This window comes from Camelus ferus, chromosome 4 (genome assembly GCF_009834535.1).
Source record: "Camelus ferus isolate YT-003-E chromosome 4, BCGSAC_Cfer_1.0, whole genome shotgun sequence".
In the NCBI taxonomy this organism is placed as follows: Eukaryota; Metazoa; Chordata; class Mammalia; order Artiodactyla; family Camelidae; genus Camelus; species Camelus ferus.
Window position 1 is genome coordinate 22,213,571 of NC_045699.1, and position 17,927 is coordinate 22,231,497.

At 34.0% G+C, this 17,927-nt stretch overlaps 1 protein-coding gene across 1 annotated transcript in view; it reads left to right on the top strand.

Moving 5' to 3' along the window:
• The first annotated feature begins 1,086 nt into the window (after window positions 1-1,086).
• ZDHHC21 (zinc finger DHHC-type palmitoyltransferase 21) overlaps window positions 1,087-17,927 on the top strand; it is a 29,248-nt gene continuing 12,407 nt past the window's right edge. The window contains exons 1-2 of the mRNA XM_032479096.1: window positions 1,087-1,101; window positions 9,940-10,056. Coding sequence (XP_032334987.1) covers window positions 1,087-1,101; window positions 9,940-10,056 — 132 coding nt within the window. The remainder of the gene's footprint in view (window positions 1,102-9,939; window positions 10,057-17,927) is intronic.

The window sequence follows — 17,927 nt, forward strand, 5'->3', positions numbered from 1 at the left end:
AATGAGAGTACCTTGTTATTCTAAAAATTGTCACTTCTGTATGTCAGTATATCCTTGTGCTTTTAGGAACAGATGGAACAAAGAAACCTTGTGCTATATCTTGACCTTGCCCTGCAGTGCCAAGTCTACAGAATATATATCCTCATTAAATTTTACATAGCTAATTATTTATGAATATTATTGCATTTAGCATAAAGATTTAGCAGTTTTATTTCTCTCTAAGAGTGTTTTGGTCACTTTGAGCTTAAATAGTTAAACCCTGGCAGCAATTTATTATCTCACTTGTCTTTTGCTTTTGTCAAACACTATAGCACTGTATTAAATGGTAAATGTAGCAAGAAAATATGTTATCTTGTTTTCTTATTGAATTGTTCCAACTTTTTCTAGAGTTTTTACTGCTGAAACAGGGAAAGATAGACAGAATGATTTAACTGGAATATTTTACCCTCAGCCATGAATCTGGTAGTCAAGTGCCTGTGAAATTTGCTCTCTAAGAAAGCTGTATTTATATATGTATCAAAATTTAGTGTGTAATTCTGAACACTCAATGATAGCCACGAGTTAGGTATGAATAGTAATTTTTTTCATTTACATATCAATTTCCATTAGGATGTAACAGGACTGAAAAAAGTACATTTTACCTGGGGTCTGGGGGTGAGAGAGAGATACACAGAATAGTCCTGTAACTTTTTTTCTGTATTGTTTAATATAATGATGAAACTTAAGATGAGGCCCATTCCAAGAAGTGCTGATAAGCATGGATGTGATAAAATTTTACTTTATGTAAGAGTTTGTCACATAAACCTAATTTCAGCATGTGAAATTGGTTTTTTAGCCATTTTGAAAATTCAAATCTGTATACTTTAGATATCTTAGTTGTGGTCTAAGCTACAGGCTACCTCCACTTTTGAAAAAACAGAGAGAACAAACCCTTCCAGTAGTACAGCGAGGGGAGGAGGGAGATTTTGCCTCTCCTCCTTGCCCACGTGACATTGGTAATGATATTTGGAGACATTTTGGTGGTGTAGAGGCCAGGGATGCTGCTAGACATTCTACAGTGCATTGGACCATCCCCCACGTCGAAGGATGATCCGGCTCAAAGTACAGTAGTGCTGAGGTTGAGAAACTCCTCAGTAGGAGGAAGATCACAAATACCTCACATGTTAATTTTCAGACTAGTCTCATAAAAACACTGAAAACTACTTATAAATAAAAATTGCTTCCTACTGATTAATATAAGACTATTATCATTTTATATATAAAATTTTATTCATAAAACAGTTACTTTAAAAATTATGAACTCTTATTAAATCATTTAACCATTATTTATTGAGTGCCTGCTATATGCACTGGTGCCTGTTCTAGGCTCTGAGGATGCAGCAGTGAATGTAACAAAGTTCCTGCATTAATTAAGGAGCTTACATTCTAGTTGGGGGAGAAAGGCAATAAACAAATACATGGTATACAAGATCAGTATTATGTAGTGTAATAAAACTGGATAAGGAATAGAAAGTAGTGACTGATGGATGATATAGTCAAGGAGGGCCTTTCTCATAGTGACACTTGAGCAGAGATCAAGCAAGTCACTGATACTGGAAGAAAAAGCATTCCCGTGAGAAGAAAGAATCAATGTCAAGACTCAGTTGGGAGTATGCTTGACATTTTCAAGGAACAGTAAGGAGGCCAGTGTATCCTGAGCTGAATGAGTTAGGGAGAGAGTAGAAGGAGATGAATTGGGAGGAGTGAGGGCTGGGTTGGAGGTGGAGACTTTGTTTTGTTACGGTGTTTAATGGTTGGGACTCTGGAAGCTACTGAAGTGTTCCGAGCAAAGTTACACAAACTCATTTACATTGTAGAAAGACAACTGATTGCTAGGAAGAATAAATTTAGGGACAAGGATGGCAGCAGGAAGACTAGTTACTCATGATTAAAATATAGTTCAAACAAGAGATGATTTTGGGCATGGTGCAAGTGTTGAGAAGTGGTACTTGATAGTTTAAGAGCTAATAGGATTTGGTGATGATTCGGTGGTGGGATGTAAGATAGAAAGTGACAAGCTGAGGATGATTGCAAGGTTTCGTGTCCTGAACAACTGGAAGAATAGACATAGCTTTTTCTGAGTTGGAGACACCTAGAGGAAGAGTAGGTTTTAGGAAAAAGTTAAAGATTTTCATTTTATTCATGTTTACTTTAAGGTGCCTATTCAACATCCATGAAAAGTTAAGTAGACAGATGTAGGAGTCTGGATTTCAGTAGGGTGGTCTGAGCTAGATATATGAATTGAGACCTTTAGGCATAAAAATGGTATTTAAAGCCATGAGACATTTATCTCCATCTGATATTTATTCATGCATGTACATAAATAAATGTACATGTACATGCATGAATAAATATCAGATGGAGATAAATACTCAAAAAAAAAAAAATAGGCCAGGGGGATAGGGGATGCTCGGATTTTCTGTAGTTTGGTGAAGGAAAAATGAGCAAGCGGGCCCTGGTAAAAATAAACAAATGGGTCTCTGATAACATGATATTTAAGCAGAGACCTGAAGAAAGTAAGGGAGTAAACATGTGGATGTCCGGGGAAAGATATCCCCATATCTTTGCTGGAAGAACTGATGTAGCAGCCCTGACGTGGGAGTTTGCATGGTATGGGAAATAGCAAAGAAATCAATGTAGTTGGGTCAGAGTGGTCCAGGAAGAAAGCGGTAGAAGGCATCAGAAAGCCGGTCTGACTCCGCCTCTTTTTTTTTTTTTTTTTTTTTTTTTTGCCTCTTTCTCTTATATCCTTTTCTATAACTTATTTGACATTTTTTTGTCTCTCCTTTGCAGGCCATTTGTAACTAAATTTTATTTTTCATTTTGCTGTATATATTTTGAAAGAGCTCTGTTTCTATTCTAAAATTAAGAAAATATTTTTATATTTCATCATCACAACTCTGTTTTTACTGTAATTTTATTTTTTAATTGTTTTTAAACTTTTTTTATTGAGTTATAGTCATTTTACAATGTTGTGTCAAATTCCAGTGTAGAGCACAATTTTTCAGTTATACATGAACATACATACATTCATTGTCACATTCTCTTTTGCTGTGAGCCACCACAAGATCGTGTATATATTTCCCTGTGCTACACAGTACAATCTTGTTTATGTATAATTTTATTTTCATACCATTTATATTATAAAATATAATACACATACATAGAAGTGCACAAAAATAAAATACAGTTCAGTGAATTATGGCCAAGCCTCTTTGAGCAATATTTACAAGATTTATTCTTTTTGTTATGTTAGTTACAGTTTATTTTCATTGCTGTGCACATTGCTACAAATATTCATAGTATTTCATTTCATATAAAATAGTTTATACGTCCATTCTACTGCTGGACATTTACATTGTTTCTGGTTTGGGGCTGCTGCAAGTCATGCTGCCAGCAGCAGCCTTGTTCACATCTCTTGCTCTACTTGTGTGTGTGCTTCACTTGGATGTGCTGCTGGAAGTGGCAGTGTTCAAAGGTTATGTGTATGTTCCTTTAGATACTGTTAAAGTTTTCCAAAGCAGCGGTACCAATTCAGAATCCCCACTAGTAGAGTGTGTAAAAGTTCAGGTTACTTCAGAGCCTCACTGATACTTGTTTAAGTCTTAAAGTTTGCCATTTTGGTGGGGATGAGTAGTACTTCATTGTGTTTTAATTTGCATTTTTCCAGTAACTGAAGGTATCAAGCCCTTTTTGTATGTTTGCCAGTCATATGAATAGCCTATTTGGTGCAGTGGGTCTGTTAAAATTATTTTGCCCATTTGGTAGGGGGTTATTTGACTTTTTTCCCTCTGTTAATTTTAGAATGTTTTAAATTTGAGTCCTTTTTGATAATGTATGTTGTAAATATCTTCTCTTTGGCTAAACTTTTCACTCTTAATGCCGTGTTTGATGAACAGAAGTTTTCAGCTTTAATATATTCCAGCTTATCCAGTTTTTCCCTTTCTGGGTAGTGCTTTTGGGGTTCAGTTTAAGAAGTATTTTTCTATCCCCAGTCCTCATTGTAATTATCCTGCATTGTACTCAAATATTATATTTTTCAAATCTCTGCCTGGAATTGATTTTTGTGATTTTTATGAGGATGGGGATGAGGATTTCATGTTTTCACAGATGGATATCCAATTGATTCAGCACCACTGCTTGGACAGATAGTTCTTTCCACTCTGCTGTGCAGCACCATCTTTGTCATAAACCAAGAGCCGTGTATGTGTGTGTATCTATTTCTGGTTCTTTTCTAGTCCATTGGTCTATTTATCTGTCCTTGTGGTTGTACCATGTTGTTATAACTGTAGTTTTATAATAAATCTTATTATCCAGTAAAGGAGTGTTTCTCAGCCCCACTTTTTTCATTATTATTGCTTCCCTTAGGAGCATTTTTAGTCATTTTCTTCCCTTCTCTCTGTGAAGTTAAATACTAAGGGGTAAGATTTGTCAGGTAGGATTGATTTGTGTACAGCTACAAATCACTCTAATAACTAAGATTTTTTCCCCCAAGAACTGGTTTTCTCCCTCCTGGGGGCGATGCTATCCCTATTGAGAATGCATGCAGTGGAACAAATCTTCCACCTTGTTCTTTTTATATAGGAGTGGTGTGCTATCCTTTGTATTTGTTTTTCCATTGGAATTTAGAAACAGCTTACTTAGCAATTTACAAATCAAAACAAAGTAAAAAACTCCTACCAGTAGATTTTTATTGGGATTGTATTAATTCTGTGCATCACTTAACATCTTTACATCACTGAGTTTCCTGATCATAAGCATGGTATAGCAGCTGGAAACATGGGTAGTACTATAATCATGAGTGAGTAGTTAAAATTTTTCTGAAAAGGATATTCACAGATTTACTGATGAGTTCTAACTCTATGTATATATGAAAGGAAACAATAATTCCAGTCTTATGAAAGCTCTTCAAAAAAATGGAAAAAGAGGAAATTCTCCCCAACTCATTTTATGTGTATTGCATATGTTGGATACATAACCTATCAAGGATAACAAGAGAAAGAAAGAAAATTAGACGAGTCTGATTATAAACATAAACAACCCCTAAACAAAATTTTCACAAAGTGAATCTGATTATATATAACCAGCCTGATTAAGTTGAGTTTATCTTTGGAATGAAAGGTTGTTTTTATGTTAGAAAATCAGTCAGTATCTGTTATCACATTAACAGATAAGGGAAAAAAATTTGTGTGAAGACTATGTATGTATCAGTGTATGGAAAACAAAGATAAAAATCAGCCTCGTTCATGTTATAAACTCTTAGCAGACTAGAGCTAGAGAACTTTTTTTAATGACATAGAAGCTTCCAAAAAAAAAAAAAAAAAAAAACCAAAACCCAAACAACCAAAAACCATACACAAAACACAACACAACAACTATATAGCATGCTTAATTATGAAATATTCACCTAGTTCCCTCCAGGTCGAGAGACAAGGCATTGGTGCTTGCGAAGCCCCCAACACCATTGTTACTGAATGTAGTGCTAGGAGTTCTAGTCAATGCAGTGAGGGGGGCAAGAGAAAGAAAGAAACGGTGGAACTGCTGAAATAAATAAAACTGGCATTACACTTAGATGGTATGATTGTGTAAGTAATCTATCCATAGATTCTTTTGGATTTTTAAGAAAAGTTTGAGGTGTGACTATAAAACAGTATTTTCAAAAATCAATACTATATGCTAACCAACAACACTTACACAGTGTAATTAATAGCAAAACTGTATGTAATAGAATTAAGAAACTAAATTCCTAAATTAAATCTGACAAAAAACAAACCTCTTGGAGGAAAATTGCGATGCCTAATGAGAGAATATGTGTGTATGTCAGAGTATGTTGTAACTTGAAATCTAATTTTAAAATTTTAATGGAAATACAAATTGCAGTTGACCTTTAAACAGCACAGATTCAGACTGCATAGGTCCACTTCCGTGCGGATGTTTTTCCATGGTAAATGCAGTGCCACATGGTCCATGGTTTGTTGAATGCACTGATGCAGAGGAACCATGGATGTGGAAGGCCTACTGCAAGTTATATACAGATTATCCCCCGTTGCTCAAGGGACAAGTGTATCTAGAATAACCAAGACATTCTTCTTTTGTTGAAGTATAGTTAATTTACAGGATCGTATTATTTTCAGGTGTACAACGTAGCGATTGAATATTTTATAGATTGTACTCTATTTAAATGTATTACAAAATAACAGCTACATTTCCCTGTGCTGTACAGTGTATTCTTGCTGCTCATCTATTTTATACACAGTAGTTTGTATCTCTTAATCCCTTACCAAGACATTCCTGAAAAAGAACAAGATGGGATGACTTGGCCTCCTAGGTATGGAGAGTTACTACAAAGCCATAGTAACTAAGACGTGCTCACTGGTACAGGGATAGCCAAATCAGAGAACAGAATAGAGAGCCCACATCGGACTCACACACGTATGGACACTACTTCTGATCACTGAGGAAAGGACAACTTTTTAGATAAACTGTCCTGGAGCGATGGGGGACCTTTATAGTAAAAGTCAGTTTAGAACCCTGTGTTTCATTGTACACAAAAGAATAAACATTAATTCCAGGTGGATTAATAAGCTGAATGTGAAAGGTAAAACTATAAAGCTTTTAAAAGCTTTAGAAGATAATATAGGAGGTTGTTATTATCACCTCAGAGTTGGGAAAGATTTCTTAAAGAGGAAATAAAAAGCACAGTAAGAAAAGATGAATAAATTGGGCTACGTTAAAATTAAGAACTTGGGGTGATCAAAAGATGCCATGACGAGAATGAGAAAGTAGACTCCGAGCAGAAGATGGTTGTAACATGCAGCTGAAATATGGTAGTGTCCAAATGTCTGAAGAATACATCAACAACCTTTATCTTTAAGGTGTGGATAAGGGAGAAGATGTGATGGGGAAGAAATACACTGAGGCAAGCCTTTGTGTGGTTTCAAATGTTTGCATTCTCTTCTCTAAACTGAACTTGTGTTTTATGCATTTATCTATAAATAAGCACGTTTCTTAAAAAATGGGAAGAAATGAAAATGTTAAAGAAATATAGTTATTGTAATAGTTTTCTAGGGCTGTCATAACAAAATTCTACAGAGTGGGGGCCTTAAACAACAGAAATTCATTTTCTTATGCTTCCGGAGGCCAGTAGTCCAAGGTCACGCTGTCAGCAGATTGGTTTCTCTGGAGGCCTCTCTCCTGGCTTGCAGAAGCCACCTTGTCATTGTGTCCTCACATAGCCTTTCCTCTGTGCTTGAGCATCCGAGGTGGTTCCTTGTGTTTCTAAATTTTCTCTTGTAAGGATACCAGTCAGACTGAATTAGTGCACACTCAAGGGCCGCATTTTAACTTAATCTTTTTAAAGGCCCTGTCTCCAAATGCAGTCACATTCTGAAGTACTGGAGGGTTAGGACTTCAACATATGAATTTTTGGAAAGACACAGTTTAGCCATAACACTGATTATGTGGTAAAGAACTTGAATAGCAAATGGGTAGTTGTGATTTAGATAAAATTTCCCAAGCCAATTTTTGGATTCAAAAAGTGCTATATCTAAAAAAAATTCTAAGATAAAAATAAAGATGTTGTGCTCTGGAGAACTGTGTTAAATCATTCAAAATACAGATTTAGTACTGATGTTAAGTATGTGTGTACAGTTGGAATACATTTGTTTTTGAAAATGTAAGAATGATAAAAAGTAATTTCTAAAGTATTTTACTCTTTTACACAAATATTCTTACACATAAATGTATATAGCCAAGCGAATAATGTAAACAGTTCTTTTAGTCTCATCTTCATCCCTAAAATTTATGAATTCTACTTGGCAGAAATTTAAAAAAATCTTTTCACCAGAGGAAAAGAAGATGCATTTATTTGGTCATATATGACATAGATCTTGACTGACAGTGGGGTTACACCCTGATAAACCCATCCTAAATTGCAATTATCCTAAGTTGCACCATCTTAAAGTTGAAAAATCATAAGACGAACCATTGTAAATTGGGGACCATCTGTATTTTTATTATAGTAAGCTTTACTATATATAACACAGTATGTGCATTCCTAAAATTCTCCCCTCTATGCAAAGTCATGCAATGAAACACCACAGAGCTTGTGGGAAAATGAAGGCACAACAGGCAACAGCTTTATCAGTGACACTTAAAGGGTAGGAACCTAATGAAAATAGCACAGTTTGATACATGTTAACTAGTTAAGAAATACACTATAATGAACATTGCACTTCACCTTAAAAGAAACATGGAAGTTTTCTTGTGGAAGTGGGCGTGGGAAGGGTTGCATTATGTGAGTTATTATGAAGTGATGGAGTGAGGGGCGTGTGGAATTGGAGGGGATATCGTACACCAGATGTGGATGAGTGTGGCTCACAACACATGTAACAGATTGAGGTCGCTGGTAGATGTTTGAGGGTATGTTTTGTGTATTCCTGTATGGCTTGGTTTAGCTGGGTGAAGTTTTTATTGTTCATCTAGATAAAATCAAGCATAAGCAAACACAAAATTCTTGTTATCCTGAAATTGTTGCTTAATGTATCAATCATGTTGAAACATATTTGTGTTTTCAAAAAGCATTATAGCATAACTTACTGTATTTAATTTTTTATGTATCCATAGCCTCATCTTTACATGTTTTGTAAGGATTCTCCATTAGGCTCTTTTTACTGAAATTTTGAAATGACAGCCTAATATGTGACTATTACATAACACCTTGAATGTCTTGGTGAATTTTAAGTTTTCCCTGGCTAATAAATTGAGTAGTTTGGATGTGGAATCAGAGTTTTGGCTTGAGTCTGGTGATCACTGTGCTACACAGAAAAGCATCAGTTTTTTCATTTTAAACAAGCTCATTGTGTTCAGTGACCTCCCTGTTTCTGGTATTGCTACCAGGATACTTTTAAGCCTTAACCTGAATCAGTATTTAAAAATGTGGGTGGTTATGGTTATGTTTTGGGATCCTTCCCATTCATTTATTGCTTTTTATCCACTGTGGCTATGTTATCCTGAAGCTTAGCAGCAAACAGATTTCCACAGGTCTTTGTTCTTTCACTGTCTCTCCCTTGGTCTGTCTGCTTGGGAACAGTGAGGGTAAGTGAAGTGGTTTCTCCGTGTTTTCCTGTCCTTCTCCCAGTTTCTTTGGATCACACTGAAGACCCTCGTTTTTATGCCCTGGGCCAGAAAATCAGTTTTCCCTCACAGCATTTCCATTTCTCCCTCCTGTCTAGGCCTGCCTTTATGTTTCTGTCCTCCTCTAGGCATGCATCCCTGTTAAAGCATGTATCACATTGTTTGGGAGTTTTGCAAAATTGGTCTCTCTCTCTCTAAATGAACTGTATACTTCTTGAGGACACAGACCATGTCTTGATAATTTTTACATTTGTACTACATAGCACAGTGTTTGGCAGTGGTAGTTAGGTGAGTGGATGGATGGATGAAATGGGCTTGAAAAGAGCTGTCCATCCTATTATTTTTGTTTTCCCCCTCATTTTGACTTAACAGCATAATCTCTAGGCATCTTGGCCTCTTGAACTTCAATACTATGAATCAGGCTTGTGCATTTAAGCTTTTTAGTGGTTATAATAAAATATCCTTTGTTTTTGTTTTTGCTCCAAAGAGCACATGAGCATGGCTAATTTGCAACCTTAGGACTGAGTTTTTCTGACAGTTGGATAGTAAAATCCTGTTTTTCAGCTTTCTGCTATGAATTAAGAAACACTTATTTTTGAAATTTTCAAATACTTATATATTGATTGAGTGGAGTAAACTCAAAGGGAAGAGACTAGTTCTTCTAAGATAATAAGGAAAAATGTTATGGCTCAATTCTTGGTTATTAATGCAACTGTAAGTAATTTTTGAAGTGTTTTTAAGACTTTCTTTTTCTTCTTCTTATAGGACCTCTTTGTTGTTAGACATGAGTTGGCCATAATGAGACTTGCTGCCTTCATGGGCATTACAATGTTAGTTGGAATAACTGGACTCTTTTATACTCAACTTATTGGCATCATCACAGTAAGTGTATTTTTAATGTAAAGTAATATATTTATGGACATGTTCCCTAATTATGAACTTAATTCTTAAAAGTTACAGAAAGTTTAGAAATTAAAGGAGAAAAGTTACCTGTAGTCATTTATGTATTCCTATTTCCATATGCCTGTGTAATTTTTAAGTAGTTATAATCATTGTGCAGAGTGTACATATGATTTTGTATCCTACTTCAAAAAATTAATATAAAGTGTGTTTATGTGTCTACAGACTTCATTTTTATAGTTTTTAATAGTTGAATGTATTTTTAATGAATGTACCGTATTTTAATTAATCATTTTTGTGTTGATCCGTATCTAGTACACAGTCATTTTTTTCTGTATTACAAATAGCACTACTTTGAACATCTCTCTTCCCTCTGTAAACTACTTATTTAAGGTAAATTCCAAAAAATGGAGTTGCCAGTAGAAACATTTTATTAGTAATTGAGTGGGATTTTGATATGTATTTATTAGCCAAATGGGATTTATCACAACAGAAAAGTTTCTTAAAATCAGAAAAATAGTATTGATTAAGTATTTAAAAGTTTGGAAATTCACTAATTGTGGGCAATGTAGAGTAAATAGGCCTTCTCATACATTATTGGTGGGGTGTAAATTGATATAAACTTTTTGAAGGGAAAATTATCAATGTCTATCAAAATTTAAAATCTGCAGCCCTTTGACCAACCTCTAGATACTGTGTTTTCACATGTGTAAAACATTTCACATGTGTGTAAATGTGTATGTTAAAAAGATCGTCATTATTATATATACTATATATTGTGTATGAAAACTTAGGTGTTTACCAGAATATGTTCAGTGGGAAAATGTAAGGGAAAAAAAATGCATAAAAACTTACTACAAAGCAGCAGTAATTAAGAAAGTGTGGTACTGACATAAGGATAGACATATACATAAATGAAACAGAATTGGGAGTCCAGAAATAGACACATTTAGTTATGGTCAATTGATTTTCAACAAATGCTGCTGGGACAACTAGGTATCTACACACCAAAGAATGCAGTTGGACCGTTACCTCACACCATATACGTAAATTAACTCAAAATGGATCATAGACCTAAATGTAAGATCTAAAGTTATAAAACTCTTAGTAGAAAACACATGATTAGGCAACAGCAGATCTTGGACTAGGCAGTAGTATCCTAGATATGACACCAAAAGTTCAAACAAAGAGAAAAAGATAAATTGGGCTTAATCAAAACTATAAGCTTTTGTGCCCCAAAGGACACTACTGAGAAAGTGAAAAGACCGCTCACAGAATGGGAGACAATATTTGCAAATTATGTATCTGACAAGGGACTTGTATCTAGAATTCTATAACTCAGTAATTAAAAGTCAACCTAATTAAAGCATGGGAAAAGGATCTGAATGGACATTTCTTCAAAGAAGATGTACAAATGAACAATAAATACATGGAAAGATGCTCAATGTCATTATACATCAGGGAAATGAAAATCAAAATGGTACCATAATTAGGTACCACTTCTCACACACACTAGGAGGCTATAATAAACAAGATAATAACAAAGGTTGATGAGGATGTAGAGGAATTAGAACATTCATACACACTCGTGGAATGTAAAATAGTGAAGATGCTTTAGAAAACAGTCTAGCAGTTCTTGAAAAAGTTAAACATATAGTTACCTTTTGATTCAGCAATTCCAAGGTATATACCTAAGGGATATAAAGTGTATATCCACACAAAAATTTGCATATGAACATTTATAGCTCCATTATGCATAATAAACCAAAACTGAAGGCAATGTAACTGTCTGTCAGCTGATGAATGGATATACAAAATGTGATATGTCCATAAAATGGAATATTATTTGTCCATAAAAAGAAGTACCGATACATGCAGCAACATGGATGAACCTTGAAAACATGCTAAGTGAAAGAAACCAGTCACAAAAGGTCACATATTTGTATGATTCCATTTATAGGAAATGTCCATAATAGGCAAGTCGATAGAGACAGGAAGTAGATTAGTGGTTGCCTAGGGTTGGGGAGCTCAGGGGCTGGAGGTAATGGCCTCAGGGTACAGGGTTTCTTTTATGGGGTGATGAACATGTTCTAAAATTGATTTGTGGTAATGATTGTATAACTCTTTAAACATACTAAAAAATCACTGAGTTGTACACTTTAAATGGGTAAATTGTGTGGTGTATGAATTATATGTCAGTAAAGCTGCTGCCAAGAAAAAGAGTATTTCTAGCATAAATTAAATGTTAATTTTATTCATTTGTTCATTCATTTTGTATATGATTTGTTGATGTCCTTTGTTTTCTATTAAGATTTCCTTTTCTCTTATTAATAAGAAATATTAATTAAAAAATATTAACTATCAAAAAAAGGAATGATGCGGAGGTAACTGTCTCCATCCCTCTATCTGTATGCAAAGACCATCTCTGGAAAGGCACATGAGATACTAGTCATGGTGCTGGCCTCTGCAGAGAAGAACTGGAAGAATGCTGTCAGAAATGGAAGGAAAACATATTTATTGTGTAACCTTTGTTTGACTATTTTACAAGTCACTCATAATGACCTTTTCCTGTCTAGATTTTACAGGAAAAATTTTAAACAAATAGGAAATTGTAAGGAATTTTGCAGTGAATACTCAACCATAATTAACATGTTAGAATATTTGCTTTATCTCATTCCGAACTGTCCATTTATCAATCCCTCATATGTTTTAATACATATCAGTGTAAACTACAGGCATCAGGTAGTTCACTGTGCAAATCATTAGCTAGAGCTCAATGCTTGTTTACATTTTCTTCCTTTGAGGCAAAATTTACGTATAATGAAAGGCATAAATGCACACATGTGCAACCCAAGCCCATTTCATAATATGGAATATTACTGCTGCCCCAGAAATTTCCCTCATGCCTCATATCAGTAAATCCATATCCTCTGCAGAGGCAGTATTGATCTGTATTTTTTTTCCCATCATAGATTAGTATTAGTTACAGAATTTCATATTTACCCACTTATGGAAGTCTTCTTTCATTCAGTGTAGTGGTTTTGGACTTACCCATGTTGTTGCATGTATTGATAATTTCTTTTTGTTGCTGAGTAGTATTCCATGGTGACTATACTGCAATTTGTTTATCCATTCTGTTGTTAGACAACTGGTCTAGTTCTAGATTTTGGCAATTATGAATAAAGATGCTGTGAGCATTCTTGTTCAAGTTTTTGTGGAAGTGTTTTCCTCTTCTTGGGCAAATAGCTAGGAGAATTGCTGGCTACTTAAGGTAGGTTTATCTTTTATTTCATAAGAAACTGCCAGGCCTTTTCCCAAGTGACTGTACCATTTTATGCTCTCACTAACAATATATGAGAATTCTGGTTGTTCCACATCCTTGTCGACATTTGTTGTTGTCAGTCTTTCTAATTGCAGCTGTTCTGGTAGGTTTTAATAGTATCTTGTTTTAATTTGCATTTTCTTGATTACTAATGGTATTGAACACTTCTTCAAGTGATTATTGGCCATTCATAGATTGTATAATGTCTGTTTAAATGTATTTTTATTATTCAATAGCTTGAAATATTTTCCAGTATCTCTTGTGATTTATCTAATGATGATGGTAAATAACATGGTATTAATCACATTACTGTGGATGAGAATAGGTCTTCCTCTAAAATCTTTTTTCTCTGCTTTTATACTAATTCATAATTACTTTATAGTCCATTCATAAGTCAAGTCTGAATTGCCAGATTATGCTTGCATTTTTTGAATTTCCACTTTTGAATTTACCCAAATCATTGGTATATATTTTTATCCCCTGGAATGAAATTTCTCCGATTTCCCCTGTTTCTCATGACTAGTGAGTGAAAATGAACATTTGAGAGCATTGCTGTTGGGACTACAAGTTACTTATGAGAGTAATAAGAGGGTAACAATTTCCTTCTCATTTAAGCAGCTCTAATAGCTTCAGAAAGTGGAGTTTGGCAGCAAGTGCTTGAAGATTTTTTAAGAATTCCTTCTCTAAAATTTAATGTTCACTTCTGAGTTGGAGATAAAGATATTTATTGTGTTTGTTGGTTTTTAGAGGATATATAGTGTCAGGTTCCTTTCTGATTCTATTGCACACTACCAATATGCTAATTTTCAAATTGCATGATTTTCTCTGTTGCCATAATATTGAATATTTCATTGTCTTAAGATAGAGAGATTGGTTCTGAAGTTGTGATATTTCTAAAACTGAGTCGAAACCACATTGATTAAATAGTGCTCTCCTCCGGAGTCTCTTCTCTTTCTATGTACATGTAGTACCCTCTCAGAACACTGTACTAGACAGTTCTGATGTCTGCAGAAATTATACATTTGTGAAACATTTAAAAAAGAATCCAAGTATTAAGAGAGAATATATTCCATTTGTTGGTCCAGCCTTTAGTCACTGTACTTCCCTTGAATCCAAGTACTTAAAAAAATTACAGTAAATTTCAATTCCATATTCCTGTGTTTTCACAGTGAATTTGAAGTATTACTCTTTCTGAATAAAAAAAAAAGTTTTTAAGGTTTCCAGAAGCACTCTTTCCCACATTGATTTAAGATTCTTTAAGGCTTCATTATTTAAACTTGTTATTCATTTAGTATTTAATTTTAAATCTAATGATTTCTTAGCATTTTAAAAATAGCATTTAATATTTAAATTAAAGTTTAAAATATAAATTTTGCATATTTTCATTAATAATATGCTTTCTGTTTCATTTATGAAAAAAATTAGTCCTACCTAGAAGGATATTTCACATCTGGACGTTTTTGTCATGGTCTGAATCCATGGATCTCTCTTTACAGTGTGATGGAAATGACAAATTTATCAGGTAGCATAAGAAAGAAAGGGGGGAGAAGGAATCACAGTAAATTTAATCCTTGCACTGAAATCTTCCTCCTTCCTCTACTCCTGCACCCCAAAGACCAAGAGGCATTTTGGGAAAACACTGGTGGGAGTATCATTTCATTATAGAAACTATATAATTACATAGCTTGAATATAGGCCTATTAGACAGCAAATAAGCAAAACAAGTGCTATCTCTTTTTAGGTTTAAATTGAAGTTTTGAGGAAGCAGCATATTAATTTTCGGTAAAATTTTCCTGTTATTTGTTCTTCCTCAGAAAACTAAATCATTTCTCTCCTGTGTAAAAGGAAAAAAATCCCATCTTCTTATTGATAGTCGAGGGTAACAGGATAATCATAGTAATGATAATCTGATGTCATTTTAGACCTAGCAAGAGCAGATTATCTGTGACCCAGATAAAATAATTAGAAATTACTTAAATTTAAAAATAGTGGATTTCTAATCCCATTTCCAAGGTTAAAGGATATCAACACAACCAGATGTTTCTGTGGGATAGACTAATCTTAAACCCAATTTTAAAGGATTACCTTTGATTATTTTTAGGTTTAATTTTAAATAAGATTTAAGTATATATGTTTGTGCATTTTTACTAAAATTAACGTAGAAGTTAAAGTGTTTTCAAAGCAGTCTGTTTTAAAGTATTCTTTATTTAGGGAACAGATTATTCTAATTATTCCTTACTTCGACTGTTTAGCCCTTTTGTTTCCAAGTGAAATGGATAGTGATGTTGTTATTATTGTAATTGATGTTGTCAGAATTTCTTACTGAGCAGTAGTTCACACACAGCCAAGAATGATGTCCATTCTGATGAGCACCAGTACTCATAGTGTTGGGTGATTGTGTTAGCTGTGTTTTCAGTCACTGGGCTTGGAGAGAGTTAATCAAGAAGCCCGGTAACAGCTGGTACGGGGCCTTCTGGTGAGGCTCTGACAGTGAGCTATTGTGCGCCATGACACTGCTCTGACAGTTTATCTAAATTTTGTATACAAGCATTTTTGTTTTGGGGGCACCATGGAGTTTGTATAAAAGCTTTGGCTTTTGATGATGCCTCTGGAGCTTAGTGCTTTTCTCAGTTGTAGTGAGGTGAGGGTAAGGTGGGGGAGATGTATTTAGTTGTAGTTTTGTTTAAAAGGCTATAGGTTCTCCAAGAAAAAAATTGAGCTTTCTGTATTTGGTCTCACAGGTAATATTGTTGAATGCTACTTGAATGACTAAAGATAGTTTAAAACAAAGCTTTTCAAAATAAAAGAGGAAAGTGTTTTCCTTCCTAAATACTGGCTCATGGTAACCTAATACAGAAAGAATCACAAATACAAGAGTGACTTAATTTTAACTTGGTGATGTTATGCAATGAAAAGTATCTTATGTTCAAAATGTTAAGTTAGTTTAAATGAGATTATCTATTAAATAGCATTCTCATTAATCAGACAATTAGTAGTCTTACCTGCCTTTTAATATGTACCCAGAAATGTAGTCCTGAGATTACTAATCCTTATAATGAAATTTTGCCAAGTATCTCACTGAATCAATGTGGTGAATTAACAGCATTCAGTACAATCTCTGTACAAATTATGTTTGGTATACTTAAGTCCACATCAGCATTGCAAATGTGGAAATCATTACTAATTATGCTGAACCCAGCTCATTTACATTTCTGTAAAGGAAGCTCTGTATAGCATTTTGTTTTCCCTTCTGAATTATATTGTTGTTTAATAATAAAATGTATTTCTAATGTAGTATTTCCAATGATAATATTATAGGAAATATCTTCTCAGTAGTATTTAAAAACCTAGAAAAAAATTACAGTTCAAAATGTTACTTCTTGTATGCCTTTAATATCAAATTCTAATATTTCTATGTTTCTTTGAATTTTGAATACAGTAGAGAACTTACAGAAACTAAGTTCCTCCTTGCCAAGAATTTGTTTAAATATGTATTAAGTTACATTGCTTATTAATAGTAAAGCTTTCTTTCTAAAAATGCCTCCTAGCATCATGATTATTATGTGTGGAATTGGATTGCTCTTGAGCATAAACATGTTCCTTTGTGAAAATGTATTTATATTGCATCCTGTCTCTTTACTCAGTATAATAAACTCTTTGGAATTACTTTTGATAAGATTAAAAGTATTTTAAAGCAACTTAAATCTACTTCTGTAAATGTTTCAGTAGGAATAGTGGGTTTTAATTTTCTTAAAGCATTACTAATAGCTTGAGTGATTAAATAAATGCTTTGTTTTTTTAGTAAAGAAGCCAAACATTTATAAGTTTTCCTTTTACTCACAATTTTTCCCATTCATTTTATTGTCTCATGTTCTGAATCTACATGAATTTTTAATTGACTTCAAAACTTTGTAGATCGAAGAAAACAGTGAATCTTACAGTTAACTTGTAGCTTTTTACCCACGGTGATTCATATACTTCTCTCTGTCACATTCTATCAGTATATTAATTACTCCCCAAATCCCAGCCAAAGGGGCACATTAGGCCATCATACTTCTACTGATAACTAAAAATCTGAAAATGTAATTTTGTATTAAAACTGTAAGAGTAGTTGACCTTGACTGTTGATTGCAAACAGAAGTTTTCAGCTGTTTCTAAGTAGTGTATGACTTATTTATATAACATGTTATTGTGTATAATCATCCTCTCTGATATCCTCTCTATATTCCTGTGTAATTATTTCTCGTATATTTGACTACATTCACTAGACTGTAGATTCCTTAATACTAAGGACTATGTCATGATACGTACTTAGTACATTTTTACACAGGGATAAGTGAGTAAATGTGTCATGGTTTATATACTTAGTACTTGTTTTTTCAGCTAGATTATAAGCTCCTTGTAGGGACTGTAGTCTCCCATAGTCCATGTCATTTTATCTTTCAGTATAAACGTAATATCTTCTTTAAACATAGTATTTTATATTTTCATTTGGATGGCTCTGAGATACCTTCAAGCCCTCTCAGGAAGT